The sequence below is a fragment of the Haematobia irritans genome, chromosome 1, assembly GCF_050003625.1.
Source record: "Haematobia irritans isolate KBUSLIRL chromosome 1, ASM5000362v1, whole genome shotgun sequence".
Taxonomy (NCBI): domain Eukaryota; kingdom Metazoa; phylum Arthropoda; class Insecta; order Diptera; family Muscidae; genus Haematobia; species Haematobia irritans.
This window is the reverse complement of record NC_134397.1, coordinates 138,682,397-138,705,717: the sequence shown is the minus strand read 5'-3', so window position 1 is coordinate 138,705,717 and position 23,321 is coordinate 138,682,397. Positions and strand designations below refer to the sequence as shown.

Sequence of the window (23,321 nt, the reverse complement as noted above, 5' to 3'; positions counted from 1 at the left end):
AAAATATTTGAAAAACTATCACTTTATTCCATTTGGAAAGTCAAAAATTGTTCACCAATTTACTTTTCACAATTTTAAGCGTAATAACTATGTTTTCAGCACTTTATTTTCGTTTTCATTGAAATAAATTATAAGAAGCCCGTTGCGCTTGGTGTTTCACAAAATATAAAATGGCTCTTGTAACAATAGTGATGGCAAAATACTTTCATGCGAATAGTGATGGCAAAATACTATCACAATTGGCGATTGTTGCAGTGTCACTTACGAGTCTGTGGTAGCGACGAGGATGAAATGGAACATTGAAATGCTGGCAGGGATATCACATATCTCGTGAACTTCAAAAAATAATTCGAAATCTATACTTACTAATTAAATTAATGACAACCCACGACTGAAAGCAATTAACTATCTGATGTCAAAATGCAAAAAAGAAAGCGGTGTAAAACGTTATAAAATCACTAAACTCAGAAAAGGAGAATACCCCTCTTGTATTCATAAACTGATATTTTAGAGACGATTTGTAGCCGTTTCATACGGCTTAGATCGAAAATAAATCATAATTAATCCTACCAAAAAAAACTTAATGTTAAAAACTTTTATTTTTGTTATGTTTTTGCTTGTACTAACAGCATGTATAACAAAAATTGTAATTTTGAAAACCTACTTCAAGAGCTATATGAGCTTCCCAGCAAAAAATATTTGGAAGTTCTTCCAAAGGCACAACTTTAAAAGCACTTCCAGAAGATGCACTCCCAATGATGTTCTTTATTTTTACTACCCAGGAAGTTTTTTTGATTCAATTTTTTAAAACTTGGTTTTTTCATACTTTTAATGGATAATTTTAAGTTTTTTGTTTCAAATAGTTTAGAAATATAGTAAGAATTCATAAAATGGTACAAATCATTTAAATTTTGTCCACAAAAATGCTAAATCCAATCTAGAAAAATTGCGAATTTTTGAAAATATTTGAGGTCAAACGTTTCCGACAAGCGTTAGAATCCATTAAAATTATTTATTTGACAAAATATCACAGAATTGTTTAATTTACATCCAAAACATTGAATTCGGATCACACCTAAAGAAGTGATGTAAATTCAGTGCAACGGTTGTTGAAATGGAGGACTTCCGTCCTATGACAAGCCCATGTTAAATTCATCGCTTCTGCGTCAATTTTGCACCACTCCCGGATCCAAAAACGAAAATAAGCGCTATTTGGCCTATAATATCTTTCAAAGTGTGAGAAAAAATACAAAAAAGAACGCGAAAAAGTATCAGCTATAGTTTTTGTATGAAAGTTCATTTACTAGAAACATACAGTAGAAAAATTGTCTCAAATTTTCGTATTTTTCGATTATTGTTAAAGAAGTTTATAAAAATGTATTTTTGACCTCACCAATATGGAAAATAGTTATAGTTTATTTAGATTAAAGTCTCTACTTTAAAATAACATCGAGAAATATATCGAAACTATGTGGGAAAATAGAATTTGGTGTCTTTTTCGAATGTCCTTCTATGTGGACATCGGTAGTGAAAGGGTTAAACTAAGAAAAATATAGTATAAATGTAAAACTGCAAACACCGACTGTCGAATTTAGCAGACTTTTCCAAAAATCTAGAGACATTTTTACTTCCCAAGTACACCACTACAGTATATTTGCAGTCATGCTTCTTAAATTATATTACAAACTTCATCACCTTCTTAAGCGTTACAATTGAAATGTGTATGAATATTCATTTAAGGTGAGTTTTGCAACATTATGGAATCATATGCCTGTGGAGATAAAGAATTTTTTTTTGTATGCGCTACGGCTTTCAGTGTAGGGCTGAGCAAAAATTACTCGACTTCGACTCCAGCATTTTTCGTTAGACTCGACTCCGGGTAATATAACTAAATCTCATTCTATATGTCCAAGAAAACAAAAATTAGACACAATTTGTACTTCGACAGATCTCAGCATTTTGGGTGTTTAAAAGAACTCTATATTTTAGGTCAATAAATTAACATAGGACACAAGTCTATTAGGATTTATAAAAACACAAATCTTCAAAAAAAGGTTAGGTTAGATAAAAACACCCATATTATTTTATACAAAATAAGTCCATATCAACCAATACTCTAGCCCTTTTGACAACACTACACATGAAATACGTCTCGTAAGTCAAATCCAAAGATTGCTTTATACGAACATGACATGCCTCTCTAAATTCAGAACGATGGGTACTATAGTACCCATCGATCCTATGGAATCCGTTATATGGCCTTAAAATTGTAAAATGGATATTTTAATATGTGAATTGAATGTGAACGTTTTGATGGTGAACAATAAAATGAATCAGTTTAGCCGGTATTCTAGTCTAACCTACTAGTTGACATAAAAAAATCTCTACCATTGGAAATTCCATTGCGATTATCTCCAATTTTTACCATTTAAAAACGTAACTCGGTTAATAAACAAATCCTTTAATGTGTTCTTTTACTCGAGTGCATCAGATTTAGACATTACTATCAATTTGTGCCTGCTAATAATTCATCTTCAAATCTAGCGTAAAATACTAGTGGTAATTTGGTAGACTCCATTGGCCTTTACCAATTCCTTATCTACTTATTTGAAGTGACTCCTTCAATTATTAACACATAATGCCCCGAAAAATTGGAATTCGTTTAAGTTGTTTTATTTATGATGTTATTTCTCGTAGTTACATCTTATGTTCAAACATTTCGAAAATTTTCTAAAATTTAGAGAGGGACACCTCTTCATTTATAAATTACGAGTAATAAATCCCCCCTAATGCAAAACAAGATATCCTAAATTCTATACCCATCATGGACATTAAAGCATTGTCTTAACACAACGACGCATCACTTAATGTTCATGGGCAGCTCGTGCAGCTTCCATTTCCTTGGAGACGTAGCCAGCTTGGTCCTCTGGGGCGTGGGGCCAGAATGTGGGACGATTGACAGAGTCCAAAGCCAAATCAGGGAATGCGTCACGGTAATCTTCCATGGTCATCTGTTCGAATGGCAACAAGGATTTCAAGTGGTCCATTTCCTTTTGCAATGCGGCGATACGTTGATCGGAGCTCTTCTTGAAGTTGTCAATTTCAGCTTTGGTTTCCTTGGCCTGAGCTTCAACTTGGGCAGTGACATTGTCAGCAGGGTAGGGAACCTTGACGGCTTCATATTGCTTCTGGAAGCTATCAACTAAACCGGGAATGGGAATCAACTTCTTGTAGTGGGCCCAATCAATCTTTGGTGGATTTTCGGGGTTAGCCAAAACAGCGCGCATGTAAACATCCGATTTGGATTTGAAAGCAGCAAAATTGGCTTTTTGATTGGGTGGCACACGTTCGGCCAAAGCGGCCCAGTTAATGGAGGATTGAGCAACGCGACGTGCTGCCATTATTTATACCTTAGAAGAGCTGTAATGAAAAGGACAAAATTTGAGGTTCATTGAGATTATATTGAGGTTATGTAATTATATTTAAAAAATATTTATATATTGTTCCTCTCAGCACTGTATCTCCAAATGAGAAGAATGCATAACATTTGCCAAATAGTAAATATAATTGATTGGAACTTTTTAAAACAAATACAGTTTGCCAATTTCCAAGCCAAAAATCGCAATTATGTAATTTTAGGCAAGAAACTTTTGACAGCCGCTTTTCATCAGCAGTTTTTTATTATTAACATGATATTCCCGCCTTCTTGTCAACTAGTTCATTTGAAGTTCCAATGCACATTTTCTTATTTGCTTAATAATACTGAATTTAATTTCCTTTATAAAGCAGTATATAAATTACACATAAAAATATTACCGAAGAGGATAGATTTTGCACTCACACAACTTGAAGAGACCACAAATGACAATTGGGCATATGTCAAAAAATTAAGTGAGTATGAACAAGGAACGAAATGAAAAGAAATGCTAAACAGGTGTGTTCATTATTTAATATCAAAAGTACCACCTAATGGAACATCGTTTTCAGAAAATTATCGTTATTAGCGCCAATTAAACAATATTGGAATTAGTTTGACGGGATCCCGAAAAATCCTGGGATTCGGGATTAAAGCTGAGTACTATGTTCAGCTTTCAAGCTGAAAACCAGCTTATTTTCACGGTTACTTTTTTAATCAATTAATTTCGAAATATTAAATGGTTCGCAATCAATACATTGGACCTTTTCCATCAATAATTTGAAGAGACTTGATAAAAATGTTATCGTCTTCATATATATTTTTGCACTTTTAATTTAGTGTTTTGGTGAAAAATTCGAACATACCCTGCTAGCATTTCAAAGTTCCATTTCATCCTCATCGCTACCACAGACTCGTAAATGTCACCACAACCATCGCGAACTGTGATGGGGGAAGCATATCAAAAAGTACAAAATGTACATGAAAGTATTTTGCCATCACTACTGTTAGAAGAGCCATTTTATTTTTTGTGAAACGCCAAGCGCAACCAGCTTGTTATATTTTATTTAAATAAAAACGAAAATAAAGTTCTGAAAACATAAATATTAAACTTAAAATTGTGAAAGGTATATGGTGAACAATTTTCGACTTTCCAAATAGAATAAAGTGATCGTTTTTCAAATATTTTTCCAGGCACGCTGTCTCCATTGAAAATAAACAAACTGGCTGATAGACGCTGCAATATGTGTCTTGCTACTTAAAACTCAACATCATTCTTTTATTAATGCAAAAAATTATGTTAAATGTGATGAGATAAACCGAAAAATGTTATATTTATAAGAAATTATAAATGTTTAATCAAATCAATAAACATCTACACAATCGTGTTTTACTTGACCACAATGATTCTTCTACAATTACCTTAAAATTCACTTTTTCTGATAGTTTGCAGGGGTTCTTATTGGCGTCCTTCGAAATTGATCTAAATAGGCACCTAATAATTGCACTGATGAGAAACTTTTTCGTAGTAACTTGGCGTGGTACAACTTCTCAATAGTGACGGCGCTTTTCCGACGAGTTTTGGATATCGTTGTACCACATGTTGTACCACACCAAGTTACTACAAAACAGCATCGCATGGGTTCAATTAGTAGGTGCCTTTTTAGATAAATTTAGAACGACGACAATAAGAGCCCCTTCAAACTGTTTGACAAAGAGCATTTTAAGATAGTTGTAAAAGAATCATTGTGGTCAAGTAAAATACAATTGTTTAGATGTTTATTAACCCAGCAAAAAAAAAATTGGAAGTTCTTCTAAAGGCACTACTTAAAATCATAAAAAAAAATTTAAAAATTATTTATTTGGCAAAATATGACACAATTTTATAATTCACATTCGAAACATTGAATTCGGAACACACCTTAAGTAGTGATACAAATTCAGTGCAACGGCTGTTGATATGGTGAACATCCGTCCTATGACAAGCCCATGTTAAATTCATCGCTTCTGTGCCAATTTTGCACCACTTCCGGATCCAAAAGAACTTTTTCACTACTTTTTTGGCTATGCTTTTTTTTCTGGGAATTTGAATAAAAATGTATAAATTAACCCTGCCAACATTTTTTGAATTTGACGGCGCTTCTGAGAATCCCCGCACGTCGAAAACTGTCGTATACGATGTGCAAAACTCCTGGCAAAAGCGCCGTCACTATTGAGAAGTTGTACCACGTCAAGTTACTACAAAAAAGTATCGCATGAGTGCAATTATTAGGTGCCTTTTTAGATAAATCGCCATTTATGCGTCTTACAGACTATACGTTTTTCCGGAAGAATCTTACAGTGTGTCCAATCGATACGAAACGTCGGGGATGACTAAATAATCGGTAAATGTGTTATCGATCCCATAAACATGCAGCAGTATCCATTATGCCTTCGGACTTAACTTATAGTGTGGAGAATATATGGGATATGTTCGACACGACCTCTGTCGTCCGGATAAACTTATAGATTGCAAGGCGCATAAGAGCCCCTTCAAAATATCACTTTATTTCATTTGGAAATTCGAAAATTGATCACCAATATACCTTTCACAATTTTAAGCGTAATAACTATGTTTTCAGCACTTCATTTTCGTTTTTACTTAAATAAATTATAATTAGCTAGTTGCGCTTGGTGTTTCACAAAATATAAAATGGCTCTTGTAACAATAGTGATGGCAAAATGCTTTCGTGTATATCTCGTACTTTTTGATATGCTTCCCCAATCACAGTTGGCGATTGTTGTAGTGTCACTTATGAGCTTTACAGATTATCAGTTATTCCGGACGACAGTGCTCGTGTCGAACCCCTGCCAGCATTTCAATGTTCCATTTCATCCTCATCGCTACCACAGACTCGTAAGTGACACTGCAACAATCGCCAATTGTGATAGTATTTTGCCATCACTATTCGCATGAAAGTATTTTGCCATCACTATTCTTACGAGAGCCATTTTATATTTTGTGAAACACCAAGCGCAACTGGCTTATTATAATTTATTTCAATGAAAACGAAAATAAAGTGCTGAAAACATAGTTATTACGCTTAAAATTGTGAAAAGTAAATTGGTGAACAATTTTCGACTTTCCAAATGGAATAAATTGATAGTTTTTCAAATATATTTCCAGACGCGCTGCCTCCATTGGGAATAAAAGTACTGGCTGATAGACGCAACAACATTTAACTTACATCTTGTAACTCAACATCAATCTCTTATTAATGCATAAAAATGTGTTAAATGTGATGTGATAGTCGTATAAATGTTATATTTATGAGAATTTATAAATGTTTCATAAAATTAATAAACATCTAAACAATCGTGTTTTACTTGACCACAATGATTCTTTTACAACTATCTTAAAATGCACTTTGTCTGATTGTTTGAAGGGGCTCTAATTGGCGTCCTTCTAAATGTATCCAGAAGGGCTCCTAATAATTGCACTCATGCGATACTTTTTTGTAGTAACTTGGCGTGGTACAACTTCTCAATAGTGACGGCGCTTTTCCGAGGAGTTTTGGATATCGTATACGACTGTTTTCGACGCAGTGGGGATTCTCAGAAGCGTCCCCAAATTCAAAAAATGTTGGCAGGGACATATCCCATATATTGGCCACATTATAAGTTAAGTCCGAAGGCATAATCGATACTGCTGCATGTTTATGGGATCGATAACACTTTTACCGATTATTTAGTCATCGCCGACATGTCGTATCGATCCAACACACTGTAAGATTCTTTACAAACACCGACATTCCGTCCGGAATAACTGATAGTCTGTAAAGCGCATTACGAGTGGCAGGACAGTTCCTGGAAGTGTAATCGACCATATATTTTCTTTAGAAACGTACATTTATGACAGATATTCGGTCAAGTGAATATGTATGCCCATTTCAAAACAATGTCTGAAGAACTCATAAGTTAGATTTTAAGAGTTATGGCAATACTGCGCATATGACAATATTTTTAAGTTTGGCAATGTTATACTTGACTTTTTGTCGGTTGTCATTTGTCTGCTGTCCATCTAATTTTACCAAGGTTTTGGTTGGTTTGGAAATTTTTTAAAGGTTCGGACAATAGCTGCCGTAAGATACAATTTTGACAAAAATGGCTTTGCAAATGTTGATTCGTAATGCACCAAAGTACAACAGTAAGTTCCAAGAAGTTCTTCATACCGATATCATAAAAAATTTCAACTTCACATTATATAACTAAGCACTGTGTCATTTTCTCTAAACATTTGGACCATAATTTGGTAAACAACAGGTGCTGCTGGTTTAATTAAATCTGCTCGCCTCACTCCATTGAAGACTTATGCTACAGTTGTAGCTGCACAACGTAGCGCATTGGTGAAGCCATTGAGTTTGGTTAAGAATGTCGCCACGGTAAGGAAAATGTGACAGTTCCCATTGTTTATAGTGACCTGTTTTGCACTTTTGTTCTTTCAGCCTGTAACCCGTAACATTGCCGTTAGTGCTCCTCGTTTGTCCGCCGCTGGCGGTAGTCATACAGCTTTATGGACAATTGAACGTGTTGTATCGTTGGCTTTATTGGGAGTAGTACCACTAGCCTTCATGGTGCCATCGCAAACAATGGATGCTTTATTAGCAGTTTCCTTAGTTCTCCATTCTCATTGGTAATTATGGTTTATGTACTACCTTTCTGTCTGTGAGGGCCTATGCTAATTCTGCAATATTTTCTATTATTTGCAGGGGTATTGAAGCCATGGTTACTGACTACATGCGTCCTTCTGTCGTAGGTAATGTTTTGCCTAAAGTTGCCCATGGCTCTCTGTTATTGCTGTCTATGGCCACTTTGGGTGGTTTATTCTACTTGATTTACAACGATATTGGCATTGCGAAGTCTGTTAAGAAATTATGGGCTGTTAAGGGTGTTTAAAATTTATTTAAAAATTTGACATTAATAATAAATAGATTCTGTATTGATGTGCTAATTTTTCCAATATATTGGAAACAACTTCAACTGTATAAACTTTTCAATTAAATTATTAAACGAATCAAACACAAATTTTAAAAACTTTATTTTATATGGGATACACTCTCACCTACAAAGAAGTTAATTTATGTACATAAATTTATTTCAAAACCCAAATGAACGAAAACTATAAACCAGATTGTCACATCACTACAAGTACAAAGTGTAGTAAAAAGATAAAGTTTAATTTCATTGGATTTCATAAGGTCATATCGATTATAGCACACATTTTGCATTGGTATATAAATGAAGAATTGGAAGTTTAGAGAAAAAATAGATTTTTTTGAGAAATTAGGAGTTTTTGAGATTTATATCATTTGTCAATTTCTAAATCCAAAATATGAGCAGTTATTAATGAAGGAATGCTGTGTGTGTTCGTTTCTTATTTGTAGTTTTTTTTATATGAACCTCATACAGTAATAACTGCGCCAGTTTTTTTTAGTTTTCAAAAAAATTGCCTTTGTTTAAACTAGTTTTCTTTCAAAGATTGGCGATTTTAACTTAGGACATACAAGGATACTACTCTCCTAAAATGGAGATGGTATCAAAATCGACTTTGACCTTGTGTCTATATGAAATGACATTCACATTTCGATAATTCTCAAACATTTATATGAAGTATTTCAAAAATGTTTGGCTGCCTTAGGACACGCAATAAATCTCCTTCCGGCCATAGTGGGTTTTCATATGAGTAGTGCGAAATCTACAGTACAAACCAAAATAGCCAAAAAGATCTCAAAGAAGTGTAACTATATTACATTTTCTTCCAATCCTACCAAGCAGCAAAAAATTCTACAGTATTTTTCACTCATCCGTTCATATAACTGCTAGTTATTGTAAGCTCTAAGGTGACAAAAAGATCATCAAGTCTCCTACAATTAATACTAAAAACTACACAATTAATACAGCACAAGGGTGGACTCAGTAGACATACGACATGCAGCGGGATAACTTACGAGCTTGACAGTGTTTCAATTGAAATTTTTTCTACCCACGAATTTACAATATTTCTCCAAATATAAATTATAGATATCAATTTAGATAATAACATTACCTTGATAATTATGTCATCAGTTGTATACTTATTTTCAAAAAACATAAATGAAAAAGCTTGAAAATTATTCTAGGACAAAAATTTAATTTTTTGTTTCAAAAAATTTATATAACAATATGGGAAAAGTTCGCTGTAAGTCAAACTTGGATCTTGAAAGGGGAACGTCTGATTTCTATATTCTGAATCTTCTTGCATGAAAAAGCAAATGCCGACAGAGAAAAGATGTCGTGTGAAGTGTTATTGTACTGCGTTCGCACTATGTCCGAAATTCAAGCATATCGAGATTTAAGAGCTGCGACGTCATACAAGAAGATTCCGCATGTAAATTGGAGCAATTCCTATCAAGTTTAATTATTACATTCGAATCTGAATAGATACTCCATATCTTATAGTAATTGCGACGAAACTGTGGGGAAGAAGTTTTACTAATTTAATGAATGAAAAAAGAAAATTGTTACAAACATTTAAACGATTACGGAAAGATGATGTCGTATGTAGTCCTATCACAAATATGGTGCGACAAAGTGGAACTACGACTATAAAAATTAAAGAATATCAATCAAGTCGAAAATACACTGGCCTTTGGAAACTAGAACGCTTAGCAGGTGTTTCCCTTATATTTCTGATACCATCAGCCTTTTATTATGAATCAAAGGAATTGGAAATGATCATGGGTTTTATTGCTACTCTACATACTTACTGGTAAACAATTGCACTATACACTTGCATATGTTTTGTTATGTTATATGTCTATATTCATTTTCAGGGGTTGTGAGTCTATGTGTAAAGATTATGTTCGATCATCTGTGGTAGGAAAGTTTCTACCAGTTATGGCTCGTTTTTCAAATATTTCAATCTCAGTGGCCACTTTAGTTGGAATTCATAATTTAATCTACAAAGATTGTGGAATTGTTAAGCTTTTTAAGCAGTTGTGGGCCATTCGGGGTCACAAAGATCAAAAGCGCAAATGAATATTTTGTTATTGCATATTTTTGGTTTATTTCCTATAACGAATAACTTACACAAAAGAAAAAATAAACATTTCATAACGACATATAAATATGTATTCTTTTCAGTTACTATCTATTGTTGCTTATTATAATAGTGTTAAAGCTGTCTGCTGCATTTATTTTTCCTATTTATGAGCTATGTTGTCACGATTTCTCAATATTTTGTTTGTAGAATATCCTCAACGCATCCCATTGTTTGGTATGTAGAAGTATATGAGGTCGACAGCTACGCATATGCTCCACAGCCTTTTCGGGGGTCCATCCATTTTTCTAAAATAAATAGTAAACAAAATCAGCTTAAAATAAAATATGAATCATATATTTTTCTTCTTCTATTTTTTGTTTATAAGTTGTAAACTATAAAAAGCAATTAACTTTGACCCGTACTTATATCAAAATCTCTGTCATATCCATTTAGAGCGTCACATTTCTACTAGAACACTATAAACAGTGGAATGGCATAAAAAAACAGTCATCGTTGTAACAGCTTTTTTATTATCAGCTCAAAATGCATGCAATGCGGGTTCAATGACAGATGTTAGGTTGTGTAATTGAAAAATTCAATAAATTTCAGTATACCTACTTCCATTTATGTTAAAACTTTATTGCCCAAATTCAAAATGATTTTTGAACAGTTTATAGAAGGAATTTTAATGCTAAAATTAAGTTATCCACCAATGATATTATGATAGAATAATACAAAAAGTTTGTAAAAGAATAATATTGAATATATTAATTACAAAAACTAACAAGGACAGTCTAAAGTTGAGCTGGACTTACAATATTATACCCACGTTGTAGACATTTTTGATCTCAAATCCTTCACATATTTAAATTTGATCCAATTTGGAAAACATTTGTACACATCTAGAAAATCTCTAAACATTCAATTTAATTCTGCTAATGCTCTGGGATGACACACAATATTGGTAAAATAATATCGGAAATATTTAAAGCTAAAAACGTTATTGTATTAAAGGTATAGGTAAATTTGATGCATTTTCAGAGTTTTTCCTATTTAGCAGTGTAAATTTTACAAAGATATGAGCTAGATTTCTCTAAGATATGTTGTCAATTGTGGGTTTTGGGACAATATATGGCCAATAGTGCGACATTTGACCAAATCGGAGAATTTTTCTAAATCTTCACTGTTCTGTGGAAAGTATTCCTTTACTACTATACCGGGAGATCATCACTAAAATTGTGTGTAAAATGTGAGTATTGTGGCCACATTTGCTTAAATCGTAAGAACATATATATGTAGAAGGTATTTATCTAATTCTAAACCCACACATCAAAGTAGAGAGTTAAATTTATTCTTCGTGTAAATTATCAAGTCAATTAGAGAAAAATCCCGAAGAAAATAGGTGTAAAATTTTAACGCTAATCTCAAGAAAATCGGAATGAATCTTTGAGCTCCGGTGGTCATATGAATCTAAATGAGCCCAAAGATATGTATGGTAGCTACATCTAAATGACATATGAAATGATTTCAAGTAAATTTGGCATACTTGACGATACCATCAATTGTATCCTTTGTGCAAAATTTTAAACAAACCAAGGTGAAACTTTGGCCTCTGAAAATATGTGGGAGTTATATTCAAATCTGAACCGATTTTTACCGAATTTGTTTTCTTGTTTTTTTTTTCTTATTTTGTTATATATTTTAGTTATGATAATGTATGAGTCTCATTACTAGTATTTTATGTTAGTAATGTAGGCTAACTCATGCAGTTTCATAGTTTTCTATTACTATTCATTTTTTTAATTAATAATTAAGAAAATTTATTTTAATATCAAAATTTATTGTTAATTGCTTTAATTATAGTTTATTCGTTTGTTACAAATTCTCTATTAATACTATTTATGTATTTTTTTTCATATTTTTAAGCTCTTGTAGTTATTCTTATAATTTATGATTCTTGTTTTTTATATCTGGAATACGTATATGGCCATGCGGCTTGGTTTCGTAAAGAATAAAAAATATATATGACAGCTATATCTAAATCCTAAACGATTTTTTCCCCTAAATACAGGGATTATAATTGAGGCGAAGTAAACCAGTGTGCCAAATTTGAGGACCATCGGACTTTAACTGCGAGTTTACTTTGCACAAAAAAATTATGAACAAGCAGACGGACATCACTAAATCGACACATCATTTAATTCTAATTGTTTTTCTTAAGTATTGCAACAAGACGATTGATTTGGCAATGTTTGTCGTTGTAGCCCTACGGAGTTTTATTAACCATTTTATTTTTCTAAGAATACAACACTTTCCCCATGGGTTGCACCTGATCAAGACAGAGAAATATCATTGTTTTGATTCTGGGAACCAATTTGTATGGTAGTAATGTTTTTGCAATATCGCGCTAATGATGAAAAGAAAAGTTTCAATTATTAAATCTATCTGACTTCTCCAGATCAATCTGGACACATCCCATCGTAGTCTCAGCGTTCCTCGATCTGTGTACAAATTGATTAACTAATGACAAACACACTGTTACAACAACAATACACAACTACGAACATAATCATGATCCCGAATCAAGGCTCGATTATATTTTAGTTACACTGACGATTTTCATCACATTTATGATTCTAATTATGCTCAAGTTTTAATCACGTTCACGACTCTAAACGCCTTCATTTAAGGATTTAAAATAAGAATGTCAAATGTATGCAAAAAGAAGCAAAGAATTTTTAAAACATCACCATTACCTTAGATTAGTTAAATTATTTTTGAAGATGTTTCATTAGAATCTTGTTTAAAAAACATCTATTGCGCCCAGATAGCTAAAAAGCAACCGCAAATACCAAAATAAAAAAACTCGAAAGCTTTCTTTGTGTTATAAGACTTTTTTATATTGTAAATAAACTAACACTTACCATCATTAAGTAACATCCCACTAACGTAGCACTTCGTGTTCGTCCAGCCTTACAGTGAACGTAAACAGTTCCCACATTCTCAGGGCTTGATGTTGTACTCAGGTCCTTTATGCGTTTGCTTTGTGGCAAGAATTTGTTGATAAATTCAACGCCTTTGAAAAGTTTATCTTGGCATGGAGACTCAAAGATATCAGTGGTGGCGAGCTGAAGAAATTCCACACCCAATAATTGCCATTTTGGTGCATTATTTGAAAAAACTGTCAATTCGTAATCCTCATTCATAGACACAACGGCTTTCATATTCTCATTCTTGATAAGCTAAAGCGGAGGATAGCATGAATCAACATTAGGGATATTTACCAAAACTTACATCATTGGCCTGAGAGCGGAATGGTAAAGCTCCAAGAATTACATTTTCATCTATACGATCGTACCAATTACGAGCGGTGGCTCTTTCCATTACTACATTGTATAGCAATGTTGGATAGAAGGATACTCTGGCAAACATGGCAGCCTGTTTAAAAATCGAACAAATTTTAGTTTTATTTAAACAATTAGAAGTAAATCAAAAAAGTACAAAATATACGTTTGTATAACTTTCACTATCCGAGCTTTAACATTCAAACAAATACGAAAATCAATATCCGACAGAACTGTTGTTAACAGACGAGCTCAAGAGAAACTGGTTTGTAAGATATCTACCAACTACCAATGTGGCTGTGATTTGTTTATAAAGCTCCAATATGTGAAACAATACATACTTGTTGATAGCAGATAGGGATGTCATTTTGGACATTGAAATAGAAATTCGATATTTAAAAGAGATAAATGCCAGAATTTTTAGCAAGTGTAAAGGTGGAATTACATTTCCCCAATATAAAGCTAATTCATTTAGTGAATGCCATTGCAACACAAAAACCAATGTCCAAAATTTTTGTCGGAAATGCCTTTTTGAAGTTAGGGGATTTTGTATCTAATCACAAAATCTACCCAAAAATTATGAATACGGTATACAAATAAAAGCTAACAAATTATATATTTAGAATTCAAATCTAAAACTCATAACCGCGAACCCAGAGTGGTCCTTCAAAATGTTGACACCTTCCCATAAAACGGGTCCATTGTGAATTAGATAAAAAACAATGGAACAAATCTACTTTAGTAAAAGTTTTTAAAAACAAACAAAAATTTTTGAGGAAGGGATTTTAAAGCGAAAATTTTAAGTAAAAAATTTGTCGAAAAAGCCTTGTTTTCGAGATATCGATATCTGAAAATCGGTATTTTCCTTTATAATTTTGTTAATTATGACAGAAATTTTTCATGAAATTAATGAAATTGGGCTTTTTTGCGTTTTAGGTAAAAATAATACATTTTAAAGATAATATATTAAGTACAAATTTTATCGGAAGAGCGTAGTTTCCGAGATACCGACCCTTGAAAATTCGCGTATAGGTCGCCGGCTTCGGTCGGAGTTTGAGACTTTATCCTATGGACAGAATCCAAAGTGGGCCAACGCGAACCCAAGGTGGAAAGGTGGCCGGCCTTCGTCCGGGGTTTGAGACTTTCTCCTCCAAAGTGGGCTAACGCGAACCCAGGACCTCTCCGCGTCCATGTTATTCTAAGTATATTACTTTTAGGATGATTATTTACGATGGATACTAAATCCAATATACGTAAAAATGAAAACTTTAGGGACCCGTAACTCCGAAAATAGGTCTTTTCAACAAAAAGTGGTATTTAGAATCGAAAAGTCTACAAGCTGGCCATCTTTATAAATACCCCTGGGTAAAAACTTTTTCACCTGTTTGTTTCGCATTAGCTTTTTTGGTCCCTGTCTGCAGGAGGAGGTACCAAATCCCGGCCAAAGACCGTCAACGCTTTAGGTTCGTCCAAGTGTCACTATGTCGAGAAATAGGTTTTTCCGACAAAATTTTGCTCTCTTTAAAATACATTCTCCTACACTTTTTTCTTCAAATTTTGGTAATGTAGATTATCCTTTTTAATTTTCACGTCATACACCCATCGAAAATCCCCGTATTTCTGTTATTTGAATTGACACCCCTAATTTCAACCTACTGTTTAGAAATCCAACTTGCATTCCATTTCTTTACTTACACTCATTTCCATGCCGTTGTTTTGTATTCTACCTTCGTTGCAGTTGAAGTAAAATGTGGATACAAGTCATACACACGTTTATGGTGATTAAAGCGAATTTGTGTTTCTTCTTAGAATATTGGATTTTAATTTACATAATATCCCGAGATACCTTAAATTCTGTAAGATTATCACAAAAAACTTTCACGTTCCGTAGAAAATATGCGGGTACGAAGTTTTTTATCAATGAAAATCGAAATCGATTGCAGCGCAACAGTGTTGCCCAATCAATAAAGACTTGTATAGCAGTGATGAGATCTCAAAATGCCAAAGAAGCAACTTGAGTTTAGCTATCCCAATTAAAAAAAAATTTTTTTTGGTCGATAGAGATTTAATTTTATGTCGAAATAACATGTAACAGGTTTGCAGTCGTAAGCGGATAACAGATTATTCAAGCCTAACGTCCCTGCCAGCATTTCAAAGTTCCATTTCATCCTCATCGCTACCACAGACTCGTAAATGTCACCACAACCATCGCGAACTGTGATATCAAAAAGTACAAAATGTACATCAAAGTATTTTGCCATCACTACTGTTAGAAGAGCCATTTTATTTTTTGTGAAACGCCAAGCGCAACCAGCTTGTTATATTTTATTTAAATAAAAACGAAAATAAAGTTCTGAAAACATAGATATTACGCTTAAAATTGTGAAAGGTATATGGTGAACAATTTTCGACTTTCCAAATAGAATAAAGTGATCGTTTTTCAAATATTTTTCCAGGCACGCTGTCTCCATCGAAAATAAACAAACTGGCTGATAGACGCTGCAATGTGTAACTTGCTACTTAAAACTCAACATCATTCTTTTATTAATGCAAAAAATTCTGTTAAATGTGATGAGATAAACCGAAAAATGTTATATTTATAAGAAATTATAAATGTTTAATCAAATCAATAAACATCTACACAATCGTGTTTTACTTGACCACAATGATTCTTATATATTTGTTCTTTTAATTTAGTGTTTTGGTGAAAACCCCGACCATAGTAATCACCATTACCTGACCACAATGATTGTTTTACAACTATCTTAAAATGCACTTTTTCTGATTGTTTGAAGGTGCTCTTATTGGCGTCGTTCTAAATTTATTAAAAAAGGTACCTAATAATTACACTCATGCGATACTTTTTTGTAGTAACTTGGCGTGGTACAACTTCTCAACAGTGACGGCGCTTTTCCGACGAGTTTTTGATGTCGTATACGATTGTTATCGACGTGGTGGGGATTCTCAGAAGCGCCGTCAGTTTCAAAAAATGTTGGCAGTGTATATGTATTTTTATTTTTTCAAAAAAATACGATTGTTTTCGGCGAGATGGGGATTCTCAGAAGCGCCGTCAATTTCAAAAAATGTTGGCAGTGTATATGTATTTTTATTTTTAAAACAAAAAAATCGCGCAATTTGTACGTGAAAAACCATTTGTATGTGTATGTAAAGCGCATTACAGACTATCAGTTCCCTGCCAGCATTTCAAAGTTCCATTTCATCTTCATCGCTACCACAGACTCGTAAATGTCACTACAACCATCCTACTGTGATGGGGGGCAGCATATCATAAAGTACAAAATGTACTTCATACATGTATTTTGCCATCACTACTTTTACAAAAGCCATTTTAATTTTAGTGAAACGCCAAGCGCAACCAGCTTGTTATATTTTATTTAAATAAAAACGAAAATAAAGTTCTGAAAACATAGATTTTACGCTTAAAATTGTGAAAGGTATATTGGTGAACAATTTTTGATTTTCCAAATGGAATAAAGTGATTGTTTTTCAAATATTTTACAGACACGCTGCCTCCATCGAATAAAAACACTGGCTGATAGACGCTGCAACATGTAACTCTACATCATCATTAATGCAAAAAATTATGTTAAATGTGATGTGATAGTGGTATAAATGTTATATTTTTAAGAATTTGTAAATGATTAATCAAATTAATAAATATCTAAACAAACGTGTTTTACTCGACCACAATGATTCTTTTACCACTATCTTAAAATGTGCTTTTTCTGATTGTTTGGAGGGTCTCTTATTGGCGTCGTTCTAAATTGATCTATAAAGGCACCTAATAATTGCACTAATGCGAAACCTTTTTGTAGTAACTTGGCGTGGTACAACTTCTCAATAGTGACGGCGCTTTTCCGACGAGTTTTTGATATCGTATATGATTGTTTTCGACGTACTGGGGATTCTCAGAAGCGCCCCCAAATTCAAAAAATGTTGGCAGGGTTATTTCGGACGAGACTGCTGCATGTTTATGGGATCGATAACACATTAACCGATTATTTAATCATCGCCGACAAGTCGTATCGATCCGACACACTGTAAGATTCTTTACAAACACCGACATTCCGTACGGAATAACTGATAGTCTGTAAAGCGCATTACAAATCTCAAGTGTTCGGATTGGCAAAATAACGAGATTTCGTAGATTTGCGGATTTAGCAGCTTTTTGTAAATATATCAATACAAACACAAACCCGTATGTGTACACGCACACACACATTCATCTACAAGAAAAATTGCGGCAGGTTTGCAAAAAGCGTATTTTTAGTACTAAAACCACAGTTGTACAGGGCAGTATAGAGAATTTTGAAAGAGATTTTGTTGAAATCCTCTACGAGCCAGTTGACATTTGCCTATTGCCAATCTACTGAGATCTAAGAGGATTTCGACCAAAATCCTCGTTTACGAGGATTTCGTGTCTAGTGCGAACGTAGTATAATTCTATAGTGAAGTACATCTTAACGGTTCATTACTCATATGAGAAGTACTGCCAAGTTTGAGGCCTTGTTTCATTCCACACGTTTCTCAATAACAATAACAGTTGTCAGTACTGTTGACTGACATGACATTTCCATAGCTCCACGTCAAACTGTATTGAGGGAAATAACTAAGCCGCATCTTTTTTCAGATAAATCGTTTTAGAAGTGCACAAAAGATTGTAGCTACAAAATCAAAATGGTCAGTTTAATTAACACAATAGATACTGGCCATGAGGATATGATACACAATGCTGTTTTGGATTACTATGGTATGCACTTGGCGACTTGCTCATCTGACGGTTCGGTAAAAATCTTTGATGTGAAGAATGGAAATCAAGTCTTGGTGGCTGATCTAAAAGGTCATCAGGGTCCAGTGTGGCAAGTTGCATGGGCCCATCCAAAATTTGGTAATATATTGGCGTCGTGTTCGTACGACCGCAAAGTGATTGTATGGAAGGAAGGCGGAGCAAATGATTGGACAAAAATGTAAGTAGGGCTCTATCAATTAACGAAATGATGTCACTAAGTTTGTTTTTGCTCTTTTTTTTGAATGATAATAGCTATGAATACAGCAATCATGATTCGTCAGTAAATTCCGTGGCATTTGCCCCTGCTGAATATGGCCTCATGTTGGCATGTGGTAGTTCTGATGGATCTATATCGGCACTGTCATGCAACACAGAATATGGTGTGTGGGATTGTAAGAAAATACCCAATGCTCATACGATTGGCTGCAATGCAGTGACTTGGTGTCCATCAACAGTGCCAGAACCAGCCTTCGATCAAAAGTCTTCAACACGGAATACCGGTATTAAACGTCTTTCCAGCGGTGGATGTGACAACTGTGTCAAAATATGGCGTGAAGAAAGTGATCGTTGGGTTGAAGAAAGTCGTCTCGAAGCTCATTCCGATTGGGTTCGAGATGTGGCCTGGGCTCCTTCCATTGGATTGCCACGTTCGCAGATAGCCTCAGCTTCTCAAGATCGCCATGTTATCATATGGAATAGTACAGATTTTACTACATGGTCTCCAACCATACTTCATACATTCGATGACGTTGTATGGTCGGTAAGTTGGTCCATGACTGGAAATATCTTGGCTGTCACTGGTGGAGATAACAAAGTCACATTGTGGAAAGAAAACAATGAAAATCAATGGACTTGTATCAACGATGATGCTTCAGTGGCAGGCGGTCAACAATCAGACCAACGTACGTTGTAAATTGTAGCCATAAAAAACGCTAGAAAACGTGTAGATGCGAAGAGAAGAAAGATTGTTTTCAAAGTTTTCTTATCTCTGAATTCTCAATGAAAGGCGTCAGTATCCATTAACGAAATATGTTTTTAAGAGAAGCTGTTGCAGTTCCAGTCTCCCCCCTTAGAAACCTGATAAGAACTTCTTTTAGTAATTTCCACGCCTTCGTCATATTTATGTTTAGAAAGATACATACTTTTTGTTTTCATCTCCTGCATAAGACATTTCTTTGAGTAATGGCTGCAGAATTTCCGATTTTTGTTAACTAGTAAGCTATTCATGTATATTTAATAGAAATGAAAATTATATGGTCAGGACAACCAAAATAAAAAAAGTTTATACTACGATGTGTACGAATGTGTTTTATCGGAATATCTATGAAAATTTAACGTTAACAAATAAACAGGAGATTTAACCATAACGCACGATGTGAAATGGTTATGGGATGCATAATGTGAATAAAATACCAAAAGTTCTGCCGGGCAGAATCTTAAATACCCACTACCATGGCAAGCATACAATAGTTATCTCTGTAGATATCTAGGAACTTTATTAAGGGCATTTTAGGCCAAAATTCAAATTTGATGCATACTCTCAATTGGTGCAAATGTTGAGGTTTGTGGTTTTTAGATTTATGGGAATTTTTTTATTTAGTTTGTCGAGAGTAGCTCCTTTAGGTTTAAAATACATTAAGATTCTAAATTTAAAATAATGTAAACTCACACATCTTCGAACTTGGCACGAAAGATTTGAAAAAGAGTTTGTGCAATATTTCATAGCGATAGCTTCGTTATTGAAGGCTATAGCGTGATTAAAGCAGGCAGATGGACATGGAAAGTCAATAAAACCAGCTGTCGGTTTTGTAGACTTTGTTATAATTTTTATATTCATGATCTAGTGTAAAATAATTCGCAAAAGTTTTAGATTTTTCAATGTCACCCAATCACCAAAAATATTTGCAGTTATGCCTCCATTTGAGAAAAATTCACCAGTCAGTGTTTCCTGTTTATTATTTTAGCAATAAATGACCACTGTTCTGAGTATGAATTTCCCAAGAAATGTCTGCACTTGTAAGGTCAACTTTAACTTACTCTCATAGAAAAATGTCTGGAAAAAATCGTTGGTGTCTGTTGATGTTAGGTCAGTCTGAATCTTATATACTGTCACCCATAATCGATTTACTTGGGTTTGAATTCACAGTTGCCGATGGTAAGTTATCTTAAAACACTTCTAAATTTTAAGTTAGTCCATATGGAGTCTATATTACAATAACTTTTTACGAATATAAGAAATGTCTTCGAAATATTCTACATAAAATCTTCTTCGTAAAAAGTTCATACTTTTAACGAAACTCTTCACATTTCATGTTTATGAAGAACTTTTTACGAATTTATGAATATTTTACGAAACATTCTGCGCTAAAATTTCTTCATAAAAAGTACGAAAATTGTCGTTGAAATTACGAAGAAGTTTCATTGAAGTTGTAAATTTTCTGTTGGCAACATAAAATTGCTTGAGTGTAATCCTTCATTCAAATTTGTGTGACAGGATGTCATAAATAAAAGTGAGGCAACCGAACTAAAAATTATAAAAAACTTACCGCCTGTTCGTGGAATTTTCGTTCGCCTCGAGATGAACGATTTGTCAAAACTCACATATTAATATATCGAAAACAAGAGTCTGTGAAATCCCAATTGTTTCGGTGTTCCATAGTAAATCAGAAATAACGAGTTCATAACAAATTTCAGGATTTTGTACCAAATATATCTAAAGTTATTTTAGTTTCAATCTAGACGAACGATTCGTCTCGAGTCGATTTTGTGTTTCATGAACAGGCAGTTAAAGTTTAAATTGTTATTACGACCAACAAATTTTTCTAATAAAAGATACGAACCTTTTTTTTTATAAAATGTACAAAACTTTTTTATAAAAGCACTAATATTTTTCACAAAAAACATATAAATATGAAGAACAAATTTCATAAAAGAAGGTAACATTTCGTATGAACGAAGATAATTCGGTGTATGGAGACTCCTGAAGTAAATAATTCTTGATGTTTTGCTAGATTTTGAAAAAATATTCCTCTCCAACTGAGATGCACTTCACAAATATTCTATACAAATAAAATTTTGAAAATATTTTCTATAGAAATAAAATGTTGACAAAATTTTGTAAAGAAATAAAATTTTGACAAAATTTTCTACAGAAATAAGATTTTGACAAAATCTATATATAAAAAAAATTGACAAAATGTTATATAGAAATAAAAAAAATGTTATATAAAAAAAAAATAAAATGTTGACAAAGTTTTCTATAGAAATATAGAAAATTTTCTATAGAAATAAAATTTTGACAAAATTTTCGATATAAAAAAAAAATTGACAAAATTTTCTATAGAAATAACATTTTATTAAAATGTTCTATAGACATAAAATTTTTACAAAATTTTCAATAGAAATAAAAATTTGACAAAATAGAAATAAAATTTTCTATAGAAATACAATTGTGACAATTTTTTTATATATATAAATTAAAATAAAAATCTAATAAAAATTTGACAAAATTTTCTACAGAAATAAAACTTTGACAAAATTTTCCATAGAAAAAATTTTGACAATTTTTTTTATGGAAATAAAATTTTGACAAAATTTTCTATTGAAATAAAAATTTTGACAAAATTTTCTATAGAAATAACATTTTGTCAAAATTTTCTATAGAAATAAAATTTTTACACATTTTCAATATAAATAAAAATTTGACAAAATAGAAATAAAATTTCCTATAGAAATACAATTGTGACATTTTTTTATATATATAAATTAAAATAAAAATATAACAAAAAATTTAACAAAATTTTCTATAAAAATAAAATGTTGACAATTTTTTCTATAGAAATAAAATTTTGACAAATTTTTCTATAGAAATAAAACTTTGACAAAATCTTGTATAGAAATAAAATTTTGAGAAAATTTTCTATATAAAAAAAAATTCTGACAAAATTTTCTATAGAAATAAAATTTTGACAAAATTTTCTATAGAAATAAAATTTTGACAAAATTTTCTATAGAAATAAAATTTTGACAAAATTTTCTATAGAAATAAAATTTTGACAAAATTTTCTATAGAAATAAAATTTTCCATTTGTTTTGTTTTGTTATTGTTGGTTTTGTTCTTTAAGCATTGTTGTTGTCTTTTATTGCAGCTTAAAACCACACATTGACTAAACTACCAGTGTAGCTTAACCAACAGAGGAAAAGAATGTTTGTCAAATTTATTTGGGCAAAGCCCTATAGACTGCAAGATGGTTGGATGGACGCACGTTTCGGAATTACCACATTCCTCATCAGCATCCTCTACTTGCAGCAAAACTATCAACCAATTATCAGAATAAATTCAGGCAGTTTATTAAACCCAACAAAAACCACACTTGAACCATCCGAAAAAAGGTTTTACATTGATAGCCGGCTTATGCCGAAATAAATTCGAAACAAACATAAAATTTTGACAAAATTTTCTATAGAAATAAAATTTTGACAAAATTTTCTATAGAAATAAAATTTTGACAAAATTTTCTATAGAAATAAAATTTTTCAAAATTTTCTATAGAAATAAAATTTTGACAATATTTTCTATAGAAATAAAATTTTGACAAAATTTTCTACAAAAATAAAACTTTGAGAAAATTTTCTATATAAAAAAAAATTCTGACAAAATTTTCTATAGAAATAAAATTTTGACAAAATATT

The 23,321-nt window shown here is 32.6% G+C and overlaps 5 protein-coding genes and 2 long non-coding RNA genes across 9 annotated transcripts; 5 read left to right on the top strand and 2 right to left on the bottom strand.

Moving 5' to 3' along the window:
• Positions 1-2,651: 2,651 nt before the first annotated feature.
• Positions 2,652-3,950, bottom strand: LOC142221898 (ATP synthase subunit d, mitochondrial-like). 2 transcript variants are annotated; one of them, XM_075291756.1, is made up of 2 exons: positions 3,817-3,950; positions 2,652-3,420 (listed from the first exon to the last, which is right to left on the bottom strand). In XM_075291756.1, exon 2 carries the CDS (start codon positions 3,399-3,401, stop codon positions 2,865-2,867), a length of 537 nt encoding a protein of 178 aa, XP_075147871.1. In that variant the 5' UTR covers positions 3,402-3,420; positions 3,817-3,950; the 3' UTR covers positions 2,652-2,864. The 2 variants fall into 2 exon arrangements, with proteins under 2 accessions (XP_075147871.1, XP_075147872.1); XM_075291757.1 differs by having other exon boundaries at positions 3,842-3,924.
• A 3,492-nt stretch (positions 3,951-7,442) lies between these two features.
• Positions 7,443-8,479, top strand: LOC142221893 (succinate dehydrogenase [ubiquinone] cytochrome b small subunit, mitochondrial-like). Its single transcript, XM_075291752.1, has 4 exons — positions 7,443-7,601; positions 7,718-7,836; positions 7,900-8,087; positions 8,164-8,479. Exons 1-4 carry the CDS (start codon positions 7,559-7,561, stop codon positions 8,348-8,350), a joined length of 537 nt encoding a protein of 178 aa, XP_075147867.1. The 5' UTR covers positions 7,443-7,558; the 3' UTR covers positions 8,351-8,479.
• Positions 8,480-8,614: 135 nt separating this feature from the next.
• Positions 8,615-10,560, top strand: LOC142221895 (succinate dehydrogenase [ubiquinone] cytochrome b small subunit, mitochondrial-like). Its single transcript, XM_075291753.1, has 3 exons — positions 8,615-9,632; positions 9,893-10,202; positions 10,267-10,560. The coding sequence occupies exons 1-3, from the start codon at positions 9,617-9,619 to the stop codon at positions 10,469-10,471; spliced, it is 531 nt and encodes a 176-aa protein (XP_075147868.1). The 5' UTR covers positions 8,615-9,616; the 3' UTR covers positions 10,472-10,560.
• PTPMT1 (protein tyrosine phosphatase, mitochondrial 1) lies at positions 10,473-15,748 on the bottom strand. Of its 2 annotated transcripts, none has more exons than XM_075291750.1 (4): positions 15,515-15,748; positions 13,770-13,913; positions 13,400-13,717; positions 10,473-10,780 (listed from the first exon to the last, which is right to left on the bottom strand). In XM_075291750.1, the coding sequence occupies exons 1-4, from the start codon at positions 15,524-15,526 to the stop codon at positions 10,655-10,657; spliced, it is 600 nt and encodes a 199-aa protein (XP_075147865.1). In that variant the 5' UTR covers positions 15,527-15,748; the 3' UTR covers positions 10,473-10,654. The 2 variants fall into 2 exon arrangements, with proteins under 2 accessions (XP_075147865.1, XP_075147866.1); XM_075291751.1 differs by lacking the exon at positions 15,515-15,748 and adding an exon at positions 13,986-14,127.
• A 189-nt stretch (positions 15,749-15,937) lies between these two features.
• Positions 15,938-16,485, top strand: LOC142221897 (uncharacterized). Its single transcript, XR_012718223.1, has 2 exons — positions 15,938-16,208; positions 16,276-16,485. It is a non-coding gene; the product is annotated as an uncharacterized LOC142221897 (long non-coding RNA).
• Positions 16,486-17,090: 605 nt separating this feature from the next.
• Positions 17,091-17,524, top strand: LOC142242538 (uncharacterized). Its single transcript, XR_012724144.1, has 2 exons — positions 17,091-17,274; positions 17,342-17,524. It is a non-coding gene; the product is annotated as an uncharacterized LOC142242538 (long non-coding RNA).
• Positions 17,525-18,400: 876 nt separating this feature from the next.
• Positions 18,401-19,928, top strand: Sec13 (nuclear pore and COPII coat complex component secretory 13). Its single transcript, XM_075291749.1, has 2 exons — positions 18,401-18,807; positions 18,882-19,928. The coding sequence occupies exons 1-2, from the start codon at positions 18,518-18,520 to the stop codon at positions 19,540-19,542; spliced, it is 951 nt and encodes a 316-aa protein (XP_075147864.1). The 5' UTR covers positions 18,401-18,517; the 3' UTR covers positions 19,543-19,928.
• Positions 19,929-23,321: the final 3,393 nt, after the last annotated feature.